The sequence below is a fragment of the Prionailurus bengalensis genome, chromosome E1 (assembly GCF_016509475.1).
Source record: "Prionailurus bengalensis isolate Pbe53 chromosome E1, Fcat_Pben_1.1_paternal_pri, whole genome shotgun sequence".
NCBI classification, from domain to species: Eukaryota; Metazoa; Chordata; class Mammalia; order Carnivora; family Felidae; genus Prionailurus; species Prionailurus bengalensis.
Window position 1 is genome coordinate 18,885,941 of NC_057347.1, and position 15,066 is coordinate 18,901,006.

The following is a 15,066-nucleotide window of genomic DNA, read 5'->3' on the forward strand; positions in this document are numbered from 1 at the left end:
AGCTGTAACTGAGGGGAGAGGACAGGGGAGCCCAAGATACTACATTCCTAGGATCTGGCATTCCCTTCCCATTTGCCAAGAAGCTCATACTAGAAACCCAAGGAGCTTGTCAAAGCTGGCCCCCGACTCAACGGTATCAGAGCACCCTGTAGCTTATGAGTCATCTGGCCTGCTCCAAACAAAATGGCAGCCAACATCTTCCACGGGCCCAGTTCCTGGAACTGCCACGGGGTCACAGCTCACTAGGTGAATACATTCTAGGCTGCCCCAAGGTTGAGTATGTTGAACCCTCTGCTCAGACCTCACCCCCCATCTCTTTGCTCTATCTTAAGGAAAGACAACATTGAAAAGCGCGGTGTCCTCTAGTCTGCATTCCCAAAAAGACGCACAAATCAGAGTCCCTGGTCGGGAAGAATGGGGCAGGGCAGGGCAGCTCAGCCAAGAAGGGGGTTTCCCGCATCTACTTCTCAGGCTCGTTTCCCATAAGTGGCACCTAGATACTCATACCTGGTAGCAGCAGCCCCACTTCTGAGCTGGCAACCTCAGTTCTCAGGGCCCCTTCCTTGCAAGAGGCCCAGGGTCCCCCCCCCCCACCACCACCCCCAACCCGGCAGACTGCAGCTGCCAGGCCTCACAGGAGAGAAGAGAGTTTCAGTTAGCATGGGGAAGGCCGGTGACAGAGAGCACAGCTTGGTTCAAATCAAAAACCTATTTCCCAAGTCCCCGCACACCTCAGGATGTAGAGATGAGTCACTATGCGGCCTGATGGGCTTTCATTCACACCCTCGCCAGCACCTTCTAGTGGTTTACTCATCTACAAACTCCTCCGCTAAGCTGACTTGCGTATTTACTGTTCTATCCCAGAACAGGGCCTGGCACGTCACGGGGTGGGGGGGGTGGGGGGGGCGTCACTACGGGGCAACACTATCTGCTGGATTGCTGCATTCATTTTTTACCACAGCCCAACTTTAGGGAAACAGTCCCAAATGCCCGCCTACATCCTTGACCTCACGGCACGTGACGCACGGCCAACCACAACCACGGTCCTCATGGACCACCGCTTCCTGCTGACCTCGAGGCACGCTGGCCTGCACAAGTTGGCCCGTCGACCTCAAATACTCTTCACCCAGGTCTTCATAAGGCTGCTGTCTTCTCATCTGTCAACACTTGGCTCAAACATCACCTCTAAGAAGGAGGCCTTTCCTGGTCGCAGCATCTAAAGTAGCGGCCTTCTCCCCGCCCCCATCACTCTACCAGACTTCCAGGTTTCTTTCTCCCAGGCCACCTTCTCTGTCTGCTGGCCTTTGATCTTCCTCTTTCCACCAAAGGAGCCTCTCTGTCTTCTCACTGCTCTTTCTTAGCACCTAACACAGTGCCTGGCACGTAGTAGCTATACAGTAGTCACTGAATGAATGGACAGAAGAGAGAAATATTCAGCCAAGATGGGAAAGATTTCCCCACTTTAAGTATCTTACCATTTTACTTGTCAATTACACCTATTTTTAAAAAACATAATCTCTCTCTGTCCCAAGAATAAATAAACGTTGAAAAAAAAAAATGAAAAAAAAAAACTTTAAAGGGGCGCCTGGGTGGCACAGTCGGTTAAGCGTCCGACTTCGGCCAGGTCACGATCTCGCGGTCCGGGAGTTCGAGCCCCGCGTCGGGCTCTGGGCTGATGGCTCAGAGCCTGGAGCCTGTTTCCGATTCTGTGTCTCCCTCTCTCTCTGCCCCTCCCCCGTTCATGCTCTGTCTCTCTCTGTCCCAAGAATAAATAAACGTTGAAAAAAAAAAAAATGAAAAAAAAAATGAAAAAAAAACCAAAAACATAATAACAGACAGAAAGGATGGGAATGATTTAACAAGGCCAAAAAAATAAAAAATAAAAATAAAAGACGAGGTTGGGGAGGGAGGAGAACAGAGGCCAAGAAGACTGTAAAGAAAAGGGAAGGAATTTACCCAGGAGTACCATTTTTAAGAAAGCTATCATTCAAAAAGCATAAAATGGAGAACAGCGTAGCGATCCCCATCACACACACACAAAAATATCCATGCCCTTTGACTCGATAATTCCATTCCTGGGAATTATCCCAAGGAAATGAATCCAGAATTGGAACAAAAATAAAGAGGCGTCTGTAGAAAGACGATTCCAGTCATGTTTATCACAGCAGAGACCTGGAAACAACCGAAATGTCCAGTAACAGGGGAAATGCTTTGGCAAGTTACGGCCCATCCACTGGATGAAATATCATGCAGCGATTAAAATGGCCAAATGGAAGAGAACAGAGAATCATGAACAGCTGTTTTAGAATAATGCTGACAGGAGGTCAAAAAGCACTGTAATCCTGGGGCACCTGGGTGGCTCAGTCGGGTAAACTCTGACTTTTGATTTCGGCTCAGGTCATGATCATGATCTCACAGTTTATGAGCTTGAGCCCTAGGTTGGGCTCTACACTGACAGCACGGAGCCTGCTTGGGATTCTCTTTCCCCCTCCCTCTCTGCCCCTCCCCTGCTTGCACACGGCCTCTCTCTCTCTCTCTCTCTCAAAATTAATAAACATTTGGGGCCTCTGGGTGGCTCAGTCGGTTGAGCGTCCGACTTCGGCTCAGGTCATGATCTCACGGTCTGTGGGTTCGAGCCCCGCGTCGGGCTCTGTGCCAACAGCTCAGAGCCTGGAGCCTGCTTCAGATTCTGTGTCTCCCTCTCTCTCTGCCCCTCCCCCGTTCATGCTTTGTCTCTCTCTGTCTCAAAAATAAATAAACGTTAAAATAAATAAATAAACATTTTAAAAATTTTTTTTAATTTTTTTTTTTTTAACATTTATTTTTGAGAGAAAGAGAGGTGCAGCACCAGCAGGGGGGCGGGGGGAGGGGTAGACACAGAGTCTGAAGCAGGCTCCAGGCTCTGAGCTATTAGCACAGGGCCCGATGTGGGGCTCAAACCCACAAACTGCAAAATCATGACCTGAGCTGAAGTCAACTGACTAAGCCACCCAGGTGCCTCCCAAAAACTTTATTTTAATAAAAGTATTGAATGACCAGGCACTGCCCAACATGCCTTCCACATCTCTGCAACACCTCACAAGAGTCCAAAAGAAACCTATGCCTATTTCCTTTTAGCGAACGAGAAAACTGAGGTTCCAAAAGCCAAAGAAGTTGCCCAAAGTCACAGAGCAAGCAGGGAGTAGAGTCCTGCTGTGCATGTGACCTCCCCACAGAACCCATGCGCAACCCCAGGTCCTCACTGTATGCTCAAGGCCGTCCTTCTCCATGATGCCACCATGACTGTGTGCAGAAGGCCACTACACGATAGGAAGCAGCTAGCAAAAAGTGACGGACGCCTGTGGGAATTCAGCAAAAAGCGAAGAAAGCGAAGAAACAACAAAGGAAACCACCTTTGTTGAGGGCAAGAAACCACAGAGGAAAGAAGCCGGAGGGCGGTCAGCAAGACCAGGTGTCAGAAGGGACAGAGCAGAGCGTGAGACAAGACACACGCAGGGCCGGGAGCTCCTGGAGAACGGGGTCTGCGTTGCCCTCACCCACTGTCCCCCCAGGGTCCACACGCGGTAGCGCTCAATAAACGTCAGCTGACATCTGACACCTCGTGGGGTGCGGATAAAGCAAGAAGCAAGAGAAAAGGCAGAAGAGGGGACACGGAACCAGGGAAATGAGTGGACTGGGAATCGGGACTGCCGTAGCGTGACCGTGGGTTCTGGGGGCCCACAGCGGGACAGGAGACTCAGGGAGGCGATGCACCGGCCCTCAGGCTCTGCGAACAGGACCCAGGTGCAGCGGGAGATCTGAGTTAGCCAGTGGGACAGCCTCCCTGCAATGGATGGGCGCCCAGCAGCCAGGGCAAGCTTCTGGAGAAATCGAGACCGTCATTTCATGGGAAAAGGCATAGAGATTCCTCCCGCCTGCTAGGATAGGTATGGCTCTGCCTGGAGGCAGAGGACTGGACTAGAAGACCTTCTCAGGTCACTCTGCTCCCTTAAGACCAACCGCCTAGCCCCACGATCCTCCAAACCAGGCTTACTCAGAGGGGAAATGCCATAGATGACCCAAGACTGGTAGACCTAGTTACCCCTGAAGCTGGGGGATCACTACGTGGGGGCTCATCATACGATTCTCTCTACGCTCGCACTTTTGAACATTTCCGTAATAGAGTGTTCGAAACATGTAAACTCAGGCCCAGACATTGTACCTAAAAATCACCAGGGCCTGGCCCAGGCTGGGGGCTGCCCTCTGGATCCCAGACAAAACCCACCAGAGTCAAACAATGATTCTACGCTAACAGAGTCTTCGGGTGGAAGAGAGGGGAGTTTGCAAAGGCAAGTCAGGCCTGGGGGGGGGGGGGGGGGGGAGACATGGAATAAACTTGCAGTAAAAATCAGCTAGTAGGATACATTCCATTTTGTAATGTGTACAGATAGTTATTTTGGAAACCATGCATCCATCTGATCAGTCATCTGGAGAAAATGAAAAAGAGTGAATCCAGTCCATTTCTGAAAGCTCAGGCAGTGGTGTGGGGTCAGCACATCCAGCGCACCTAGAGTGGCCCCACAGACCCAGGCCCCCATTGGCCAAGGGGCTACAGAGAGCTCCTCCCTTCAAAAAAGCCAGAAACAGGAAGCAGCTTCCTTTCCTTTCCATTCTGAGCCAGCATTTCCTTTTTTGTTTTAAAAAAGCATTCCTTGTCTGCAGCCCAGCCCTTCCCCTGCCCTCAGCAGCCCCAGGCTCAAACACACCCGCAGCCATCTGCATTTCTCTTGGACTGTTCTCTGCCCCCCAGCTGGGTCATGGGGTTCCCGGTAAACTCTGAGTGAGCGTGCCCTTGACACAAGGCTAACTGGCATGCAGAGACAGGAGGAGCAGAAGCAGAGACCCCAGGCACCCGGAGTCTCTGGGCAAGCCTTGCTTCGCCTAGTTGGAAGGATTAAATGAAACGGGTCACTCTGCCTCCCTTTGTGAAGCATCTCCCTTGACAACAGGCGACCTCACAAGGCTTGGTAAGTCTATGGACTCACCAGCCTCTCCTCAACCCACCCGATTCAAATTGGAATCTTAAATGGGACCCCAGCATCATAAAAACATAAAGCTTGGCTGACACTAAGCCTACAATTTCTTGTTTTTCCCGTTCACGGCTTAAGGTGGTATTTCCCCCAACTATGTTCAGTGGAAGAAAGATCCCTGGATCAACAAGTTTGGGAACACGTGCTGCAGGGCATCTCAGAGCCTTAAAGACACTAATCATCTTCAGGAATCTCCAGAGGGGGAGAGGGCTGATGTGGCACATTCTCAACCACCAGAAGGCCTCTTTCGCAGATACAGTAGAGGAAAGGCTGCGCTAAGCCCTTTCGAGGGTCCCACGCCGGGGGGGGGGGGGGGGGCTCTCAAGACAGTGCCCAATGATGGAGAACTCCCAAGTCACTTCTGAAATATGCCTATAATTTTTTTCCCAGCCGGCGAAACTCTGAACGCACCATGAATAAAGCTGGTCCTGCTTTATCCATGCCAAGATCAAACCCAAATGAACTGGCTAAATTGGGACTCCAAACCTCAAGGTGTCATGCTGAAGAAAGCCTCACCTCTCCATAAGCGGCTTCTCTTGACAGATTTGCAGAAAGCAAAACCCTCACGATCAATGTTACAGACGGGGGTCTGTAGTTTATTCTGTACAAAAAGTTATTTTTCCTCACCATAAAGGCCGAGCCCACGGACTGCCGTAAGCTTTCCTTCCCCCTCTTTTTTTAAAATTTCAAACGCAAGTCTTGATTTATTCTTGCAATTATTCTGTGGGTGGAAAAATGAAAGGGGGGGAAGGCGAGGAGAAAAATGGCAAACAAACCGGATACTTCAGCTCCGTTATTGTGAAAGGCAATCTGCCCAGTTAAAACACACTGCTGCCCACCAAGGCCAGACTGGCAGAAAATTACACATGCATATAAATACATAGGTTTTATATGTGGCGGCAGCTTGAACTGAGGCTTTTTCAAGGCAGGTGAGGAACAATCACGCCTAAGAACAAATGGCAAAGCATTTCTGATCCCAACATCTGTCCCCAGTGGATGCACAGGTATGTGCATCTCTACCTGGGATCTGCAACAGGGGACAAAGACAAGACAAGACGGACACAAAGATGTTGGATTAAAAGGCTGTATTTTCTGGCAGTGTTAGTAAGTGATTTATAACGTTCTCTTGACATTAAAACCAACAACAGCGTTTCGTGGAATATAATGCAAACTCTGCACAAATTTAAGACAAATGCTAGGCCTACAGGAGTAAAGGGTCACCCACCCAGGTCCCAGGGGATCTTTCAGTAGCAGGACGAGAAGCCCTTGAAAGTATAGTCAGGTTCAAAGCCCATTGGCTAGACTGGTTTTCAAAAAAGGCCCCGCACACAGGATACCCCAAGTTGCTCCCCAAGAATCTCTCCACTGCCTGGGGTCCCCAAGCCATGGAGAGGGGGCTGGGAAGGCCAATCCATTTGCTTCCTCTTGCAGCAAACTCCTTGAGGCCGAGGACCCCACCAACACAGGAGGGTGAAATGGCAGGCTGCTGTTGGCCATTAGTCTAGATAGATGGTTTCATGTCTCTCTCTTCAGGGCACCTCAGGTCTGCATCCCAGCTCAGTGCTCAGTCTCTCCTCCCGCCCTCTGGCAATGTTAACTCTCTAACAGGCATTCCCACCAAGTCCCTTCACCGACGGGACCTAAGTATCCTCACCTGCAAGATGAGAGGGCTGGACCAGATGGAAAGCCCGAGATCCTCTGAAACCCCCTACCAAGGCACCCCAAACAGCCATCTGATCAGTATCTGTGGCTGGTGAAGGAAAAGAGTCTACAGTTCAAGGGATAAAGACGTCGCTGCATGGCTGTGCCCTGCCCAGAGGCAACCAGTCCCCTGGACACAGAAAGCCCTGACCCCCAGCACCCCCTCTGCTGTCTTGGAGAAGACCACGCTCTTCTAACTGGTCAACCCAAGCCCCCTCCTAACTTTGCTGCAGGCAACCAAAAACCACAGCTCACAATCTTCGACACATACCCCAGAACATCAGCCTCAGGGACCCTGTCCTATCTCCTGTTTACACTTCCCGAACTCAGGGGAGATGTGGATGCAGTGGCAGAGGGGTAAATGCATACAGGCTGCCGTTTTAGAAATCCTGGCATTCATGCTGGGGAAGGAGGAACATATCATGCCCTAAAGATTTTAAAGAATAGGATTACGATTGCATGTTGTTGCTATACTTTGGCCTAGCAAATTCCCCTTCTAGGAAAAGACTCTGCAGCATGATTTATAATAGCAGGGCTTGGAAACAGCCTGGATGGCTAACACAGGGAGGACTGGTTCAATGAATTTATGGTATGACCACACGATGCAGCCACCGACGGCGCTGAGGTATATCCACGCGTATCAACGTAAACAGAAGACACTTACAAGGCAATGCACACGGTATGCGCCGCAAGTATCTATGTGTACATCTGTCTGCAAATGCAGAGGATAAAACCCTGGGAGGACATACAGCAAACCGTTAAGAAGAATTAACCAGATCCGAGAGCTGGCATTAGGGGTGTGGGTTTTTTTCTTTTGTTCATCAGTGTTTTCTTTCTCACACTGAACACAGATCATTACGTGTATTCGGAAATATATTTTACAAAGTGGAAAGCTAGGGGACAGAGTGCTTCTCGGAAGGATTAGTCAGAAAGAATAAGGCAGGTGTCCATTAAAAAAATTATGAGCAAGTTGATCTCTAGGCAGCTTCTCGTTTCTCAGAGGGACACCGACACAGACCTGGTTGCATCAGAGTTTGTTGACAGAGGCCTATCTTTGAGGATGTGCTGGGCTGCATGTTAGGGAAGCAGCCCCAAGCTCAAGTTCGGAGGCTGCACGGCCTGGAGTGGGCCACCAGCCATCGGGAACTGAGCCACCGAATAACCACCCCAGGCTGCCCTTTTCTGTTACTGCCGCCTCCTTGGCCTCAGCAGCCAGGATCCTGCCCCGAATTCCCACCAGGGCTGCTAGAGGCGGCTGCAAGGTTCAGGACGTAGTTCTGAAGACCAGTGCACCCCGGTTCGGTCACCTACTCATGGAGTCCTCTCCATCCCTCGGGGCCACAGGGTCTTCATTGGCAAAATGAGGATAAGGTTCTTGTGAGAGTTAAACAGGGCGACATAGGCCGGGGGCCTACCAGCGTGCAAGACACAGAACAGGTGAACACGAAGAAAGTGTGCGTCCCACAACCGCCCTCACTGTGCCCGAAGGCCATTCCCATAACCCCAAAGGCACCTACGCAGCTTTCTCTTCGGAACTGAATGTGAGAGAAGATTCCGAGCCATCTATTCTGAAAAGACATATACTTTTTATTTATTTATTTTTTTTTTATTTTGTAATGTTTATTTATTTTTGAGAGAGACAGCATGCAAGCAGAAAAGGGGCAGAGCGAGGGAGACGCAGAACCCGAAGCAGGCTCCAGGCTCCGAGCTGTCAGCACAGAGCCCGACATGGGGCTCGAACTCATGAGCCATGAGATCATGACCCGAGCCGAAGGCGGACACTTAACCGACTGAGCCACCCAGGCGCCCCAAAAGATGTATACTCTTTAAAAAGCACAGCTTAGAGAGACTTGGTGGCAGGTTCTGCTACATCCCCCCACCACCACAGACACGGCCAAGGGCCAAGGCCTTCGCAGTCTCTCTCCCGGCCACAGCCAGCAGGCGGGGAGAGAATACCTGCGGTGGGGAGTGCAGCCCCCTGGACATGGGGCCAACCCAGAGGGGAAGGAGGCCTTCCCGTTGTCCCCGGCAGCATACCAGCAGCCCTCTGGCACTCACACTAACTTGGGCCGAGGCTGCGATGAGGCCTTCCTCCAGCACCACCCGCCCCTCCCCAGCGTCCTCTCCCGGGCAGGACACAGTGGCTTTCTTGGCGAGAAAGGAGTAAAGAGGAGGAGACACGCAGGACCCTCTCCAGGCCACCACGGAGGAATGCGGGTGGCAAGTTCCAGCAGGGATAAAGCTGCCAAGGCAAAAGCAGACACCAAAGGGGGCAGTGCCCCATCTCTGCATCCCCTCAGGGACGCCTGGAGTTAAAACCTCCGGCTGGAGTTAAAACCTCCAGCAGGAGGTTGGAGCCATGGCAATGGAGCAGAAGGAGAGATGCCCCCACTCTGAAGCGACGGCCAGGGGGGAAAGGGAAACCAGCTCGCGCTCTCTGTTCTGCCAGGGACGTAACGTGGGACACCAGGACTGTGGGAATAGTTCCCACCAAAACAGAAGGCTAGACTGGCCAACCCGTTCCGGCACATTCCCCATCCCTGAGTACTTGGCAAGCCACGCTCCTGGAGTCACTACGGTTCACCTGCCTGGTTCCCCGTTAGAATTCAAGTTTCCCCGAAGACCAGGAAGGCATCCCGCGTACCTCAGAATCCTTGCCAGGGTGGCTGCAGCTAGCCCAGCAGGCAAAGGAATAATGATGGAAGTTGAGTGAATGGATGTTCATGCAAGCCTGGAGGGCCTGATGTTGGGGGAGTGGCGGGGGCAGATAAGGGACCATGGGGCCTGGAGCTCGGTACTCCACACAGCAGGGTTCTGACCTCCGTCACAATCAAGCTGGGCAAAAGGCAAGCCCTGCTGACCTTCTGAGTGGCACCTCCTGGCCCCAGGGCAACTCAGAGACTGTACCTACCACAGCTCCCCAAGGTCCCCTCCTGGGCAAGTCCCATGGGCAAGGTCCACGGGGCCTTCTTTCTCCAGATCAGCTTGCATAGGAAGGAATTTCTCTCTATAAGAGCATAAGGTAGAGGGGGCGGGGCACCTGGTCAGTTCAGGTCATGATCTCGTAGTTCATGGTTCAAGCCCCGCATCAGGTTCTGTGCTGACAGCTCGGAGCTTGGAGCCTGCTTCAGATTCTTTGTCTCCCTCTCTCTCTGCCCCTCCCCGGCTCGGGCTCTGTCTGTCTCTCAAAAATTAATAAACATTACCAAAAAAAATGTTTTTTAAAAGAGCGCAAGGTGGAGAGACTCGGTATGCCTTGGCCTGTTCTGGAAAGTACTAGCAGGCCGGCAGAAAAGGGCAATGTTACGATACCACTAAACGTGAACCTGCACGAGGCACTGTTTTCTCCCCAGAGCTCAGCACAGACTCGGCCCACAAAGCATGAATAAATGAGGGAATGACCTGGCATGGGGCTCCAGGCCCAGCTGTGAGGCCAGCCAGGTGTCCCTTGTGAGCCCATGTGGGAACGAGAACATTTCGTCCTGCCTGGGTGGAGTTCTCAGACCCCCTAGGAGGGTCTGCTGGAGGCAGGGCACGGGGCTCTTCTAGGATGAAGAAGCCTCACAACTTTGTTTACAAATTCAGGCTCTTGAGTTCTAGATTCTGTCACCCTCCCTCCCCATCTAGAGAGAAAAAATTGCGTGGTGAAGGTTGGTGGATTTCCGGGAAATATGAGGAGCCTGAGAAGATTCCAGCACACTTGCCGGCAGGTAGGAGGCAAACGTTGAACCCCGGCTCCTTGCACTCTTTTGAATCCAAACTGGACCACTACACAGAGAAAAAGTCATCACAAGGGCAGCCAGACGCGTTGCGCCCGCCCCGCCCCCCCACAACCCCGCACACCATCACGACCTGTGATCTGGGGCACCAGCAGCTGCGCCCAGGTCAGGGGCTTCCGGGGGCATCCCACGTGCTGTTTCTCCCAGCGAGTGCTCATTGGATGGAGGCCAGGGGTGCCTGGATGGCTCAGTTGGTTAAGCGTCCGACTTCAGCTCAGGTCGTGAACTCGCAGTCCGTGAGTTCGAGCCCCACAACGGGCTCTGTGCTGACAGCTCAGAGCCTGGAGCTTGCTTCGGATGGTGTCTCCTTCTCTCTCTGCCCCTCCCCCACTCATGCTCTGTCTCTCTCACTCTCAAAAATGAATAAATGTTAAAAAAATTTTTTTTTAAGGAAGGCCAGACTGGGCTGGGGTTCCTAAGATTCTGGGAGAAGTCTGGCGCAGTTGCATAAGCCAAGACCTCTGGGGAACCCCTTTCTTCAAAAGCCCGGAATCCAACGTTGCAAAGCATTCTCTCTAGGGGCCCTGGCCTGGAATATGATGGGAGAGGAGCCTGCAGAACAGAAAAGAAAGCCAGAGCGGACAGCTGGACCACTGTCCTGCCTCCCTCACTACATGCTGGCGGGATGGTCTCCTGGCCCGTGTCACCCACCTGTAGGAGACAAGAGCCAGCTGTAGAGAAGTACCTTCCCCTAAAGGTGGCCTGTGGCATGAATGCCACTAGACCCTCACCAGCGAAAGTTTATAGGCAGAATCTTTCAGTGGTAGGACACAAACTTATAGGCTCACAGCACTGTAGGTTTATGCCATCTTGTCCCCATTTTACAGATGGGAAAGTTGAGGTTCAGAAGTCACGGGACAGACACCCTCCCCACCCCAGACCTGAATTCAAAGCTGTCCGCCACACTGTCCCCCTCAGCAGAATTCTTTCACTAATACACTTCCCCCCTATTTTATCAGTTTCGTAAATCTGGATTTTACAACTGTTTTCTAAACAGAGGCATGTGCAACAAACGTTTGGTTCAACCCAACAGAGGCCCCTTCACCAAACCACAGAATGTAGAGCCTTGTCAAGGGCCTACAGAGATACACCCCAATCTCCCTTGTGCAGGTTAGGAGGCTGAGGCCTCCAGGGCAAAGAGATTCATTCAAATTAGCTGGAGGCAGCTTTAGGGAGCCAGTTCCTGAGGTCTCAATTCCCATTCCCAAGAAACAAGCCAGGTCCTGCCTTTTCTCGGAGTAGGGTGAACCCAAATCCCACACCACAATGGAGAGAATGGGGAGCTGGGTATTGGTTCCTGTTTACAACGCAAATTTCCTTTGGGTGGGTTTTCTGGCTGTCAGAGGCCATCACCCAATAAACACGCAGGAGGGAGGCCACTGACACACAGCTCACAGACCTAAATAGCGATGCCTGGGGGTGTCACGATGCCATATCTTTGTTAAAATGAATGACTCTAGAAATCAGGGTATCTAGAGGGCAAAGTACCATTTCCAGAGAATGAACAATACACAGTCCTCCTGTATCTACTCCAGGAACCAGGAGCTCTCCAGAGCAACATGGGGACAATCCGAGAGAGGTCAACACAGAGACCTTTCTCTCATCTCGATAACACAGCAGTCCAAGCAGACACATGCTGCAGGACGATGATCCCGCCTCCCACAACTAAGCCACACAGGCCCCCTATTGTGTCAGTTCAAACACCGAACTTTGCTGGGCAAACACATTCGGCTGTGTTCAAGAAGAGACCAGTTTCCCTCACCCCGTGGAAAACAGCAGCATGCATGCACGAAGGGACAGCTTGGGGGCAGGGGGCTGTTGTGGTTGGTTGGTTTTTAGAGCAAAGCCCCGGTCAGTACTGCTAGAGCAACTGTAATGAAAATAATAATAGCCAGCACTCACGAGATGCTCCCAACGTCCCTGGTTTTGTAGCTTTGAAGGAAACAAACCTGCAGGAGAGAAGTCACCCTCGAACATTGTGGATCAAACAGGGATTCAGGCTGCTGATTGGCCTATGACAGCTGGCAGAGGCGGTTTGCAATAAAGGGCTGGGGAGGGGGCTGTTAGGTTGAGAAATTAAGGTTCTCCCACAACAAAACATCCCCAGATCGGCAGAAGGCCAGATGTGCTGACGCAAGGTGGAAAGAAGCCACTTCAAGTTGGGGTAGCAACTAAGTGGTCCCTGGAATTTTACGGCCTTTCCAGTGTCAGGACAAAAGCTAGTTGGGAATGCACTAGTTTCCCTCTATTGTGTATGGGGGAGGGGGAGACCCCCCCCCCCCCTTCTGAGAACCCAACCACCCTTTTGACTTGTTCTTCCAAATCCTTTTAATACTGCACGTCCTGGCTATAATTTGAGGGAGGAGGGCCTGCAGATCTTATTTCTTCTTTACACTGGAGACTCTCTCCCCCATAACCCCTTAAATAGTGTCATCTTCCTACCAAAGGCCTGGTGCCCCAGCATAAACCTTCCTAAACCAAAATCCAGTGTCTGAGGAGGAGTGGGGGAGTCGGGGGGTAATTATATTTTGAGCAGTGAAATGCTGTGGCTGTGCGAAAGGAAAGCATCAAATGCCTGAGCAATAAATATGCAGTTTCAGCAAACACGTTTTGAAAAGCGGCAGACAAAAATCCTGGAGGAAAGGAAAGAAAGGAACAGGCAGGGAGTCTGGGGCGTGAGAGAAAGAGAATGGCGGGCCTGTGATCACACTTCAGGGGGACCCCCCCCCTCCCCCTCACCCCGGCCCACGGCTGCTCGCCTCAGTCACACAGGGAAAAGTCCAGCGTGTGACTCAGTGGGAGAATGAGTCCTGCGGCCCCGCAAACTGGGCGGGGGCGAAGATGGGGAGGCAGGGGATGCCCGCGCGCAGCCCACCCCGCCCACGGGCTCCTCGAGCCTCCACCCCAGTTCCCACTCCGCCCCTCCCCCCAAATCCCGCCCAAGGTGACGGGCTGGTCCTGGGCCCCCAAGCTGCCGCAACAGCGACTGGAGGAGGGAGAGGAAGCCTCAAAGGGGCGACACCGGCTCCAGGATGCATCTGGGAAGGAGTGCCCTGGGGCATCGAGGGAGGTGCCGGGGCCGCTCCCCGGGCCGCGCGGCCCCCTTACCTCCAGGGTCCGGATCTCCTGCTGGGTGAGGTCGTTGGACACGGCGCACTTGGTGCGCAGCCCGCGCAGGCTGCCGATGGAGATGTCGATGAGCTTCTGGAGCTGCCCGCACTGCTGCAGCGCCCGACTGGCCGCGGCCCCGGGGCCCCCGTCCGCGGCCGCCGCGTCCCCCCCGCCGCGGCCCTCCTTCTTCTCTCCCATCGCCGCCGCGCGCAGCGCCGCTCTATCCATGCCTCGGCATCGGGGCCGCGGGGTGGGCGAGGCGGGGAGCCCGGGGGCGCGGGCGCCTCGGGAGGGATTCCGCGCGCGGGGAGGGCCGGACGAAGAGCGCCCCTCGGCGCAGCCGGAGCCCGGACGCTAGGACTGCCGGCCGCCAAGCCCGCCGCTCCCGCCCGCCCAGCCGCGGCTGCAAAGCGAAAGCCGCGGCGACCCGACGGCTGCGGCTCCCGAAGCTTTTAAGTGGCAGCGGGGGCCGGGTCAGGGTAGCTGGGCATGCTGGGACTTGTAGTCCGCGCCGCGCACCTGCCGCTCGGCCCGCGCCCTCGGGGCCCGCGTCCGCGCCCAGCGCCCGGCGGTCCAGGCCTTCCCCTTGGCGACGGGCTCAGGCAGTGCGGGAGCGCCCCGCCTCCTCGCTCCGGGAGTGGCCGCTGCGCACCAGCTCCTCCCTCCGGCGCCCAGAGAGGGGAGGGGGTGGGGGAGTGGGCTCGTCTCCCCGCCCCCTCCACTCCTGCCTCCAGCCTGGGGGCTTCCCACGACCCCCGGATGGGGCGGGGCAGGGGCCGGTAGCCCCTGGGTGGGAGGAGGGTGCGCTTCCTGCAATTCTGCGGCAGAGCCTAACCCTGGAAGGTGGGGACAGTGGAGGTTCCAGAATTTCATGTTGGTTTAGGGGCCGCCATCTAGTGGGAAGGGGCCTAAAGTACTTGTCCTCTGGCTGGTTCGCGGAGCATTGACTCTCGATTGTCTATGCCAAAGGGAATGTTCGGGCATGGAGAAAGACGTCAGAGCTTTCTTCAGGATCGTATTTACCCATCAAAATAAGCATCCCATCCCTCCGCCACCCCTACCCAGCAGGCCAGTCCAGACGCTTGGGGTGGCACATTGATTTGTCACTTGAAGCGCTCTAGAACAGCCTGGGTTCAAATTCACACTCTACCTAGCTGTGACAGCTGAGCTGTGAGCTCCCCCTCTGACCGTCTTCCGTCTTGAGTTTTCTAATTAATAAAAATGGGGTGATAATAGTATCTATTTTCTAGGGTTCATATAAAGAATGAGTTAATGTGTGGACCTAAATTGATTACTGACCCGTGTAATCACTGGATAAATGCTAGTAATTGTTACTGGCCAACCTCAGATTTCCTGACCATGGCCCCAGATGCCAGCAGTGGCACGGGCACAATACCGCTACTGGC

The 15,066-nt window shown here is 53.4% G+C and overlaps 1 protein-coding gene across 6 annotated transcripts in view; it reads right to left on the reverse strand.

Moving 5' to 3' along the window:
- KSR1 (kinase suppressor of ras 1) overlaps positions 1–14,066 on the reverse strand; it is a 164,195-nt gene extending 150,129 nt beyond the window's left edge. For 2 of the 6 annotated variants that reach the window (XM_043583623.1, XM_043583617.1), the window contains exon 1: positions 13,658–14,065. In XM_043583623.1, coding sequence (XP_043439558.1) covers positions 13,658–13,888 — 231 coding nt within the window. In that variant the 5' untranslated portion in view covers positions 13,889–14,065. Of the gene's footprint in view, positions 1–13,657 lie in introns of all 6 variants that reach the window. The other 4 variants (XM_043583621.1, XM_043583618.1, XM_043583619.1 and 1 more) reach the window with 4 other exon arrangements.
- Positions 14,067–15,066: the final 1,000 nt, after the last annotated feature.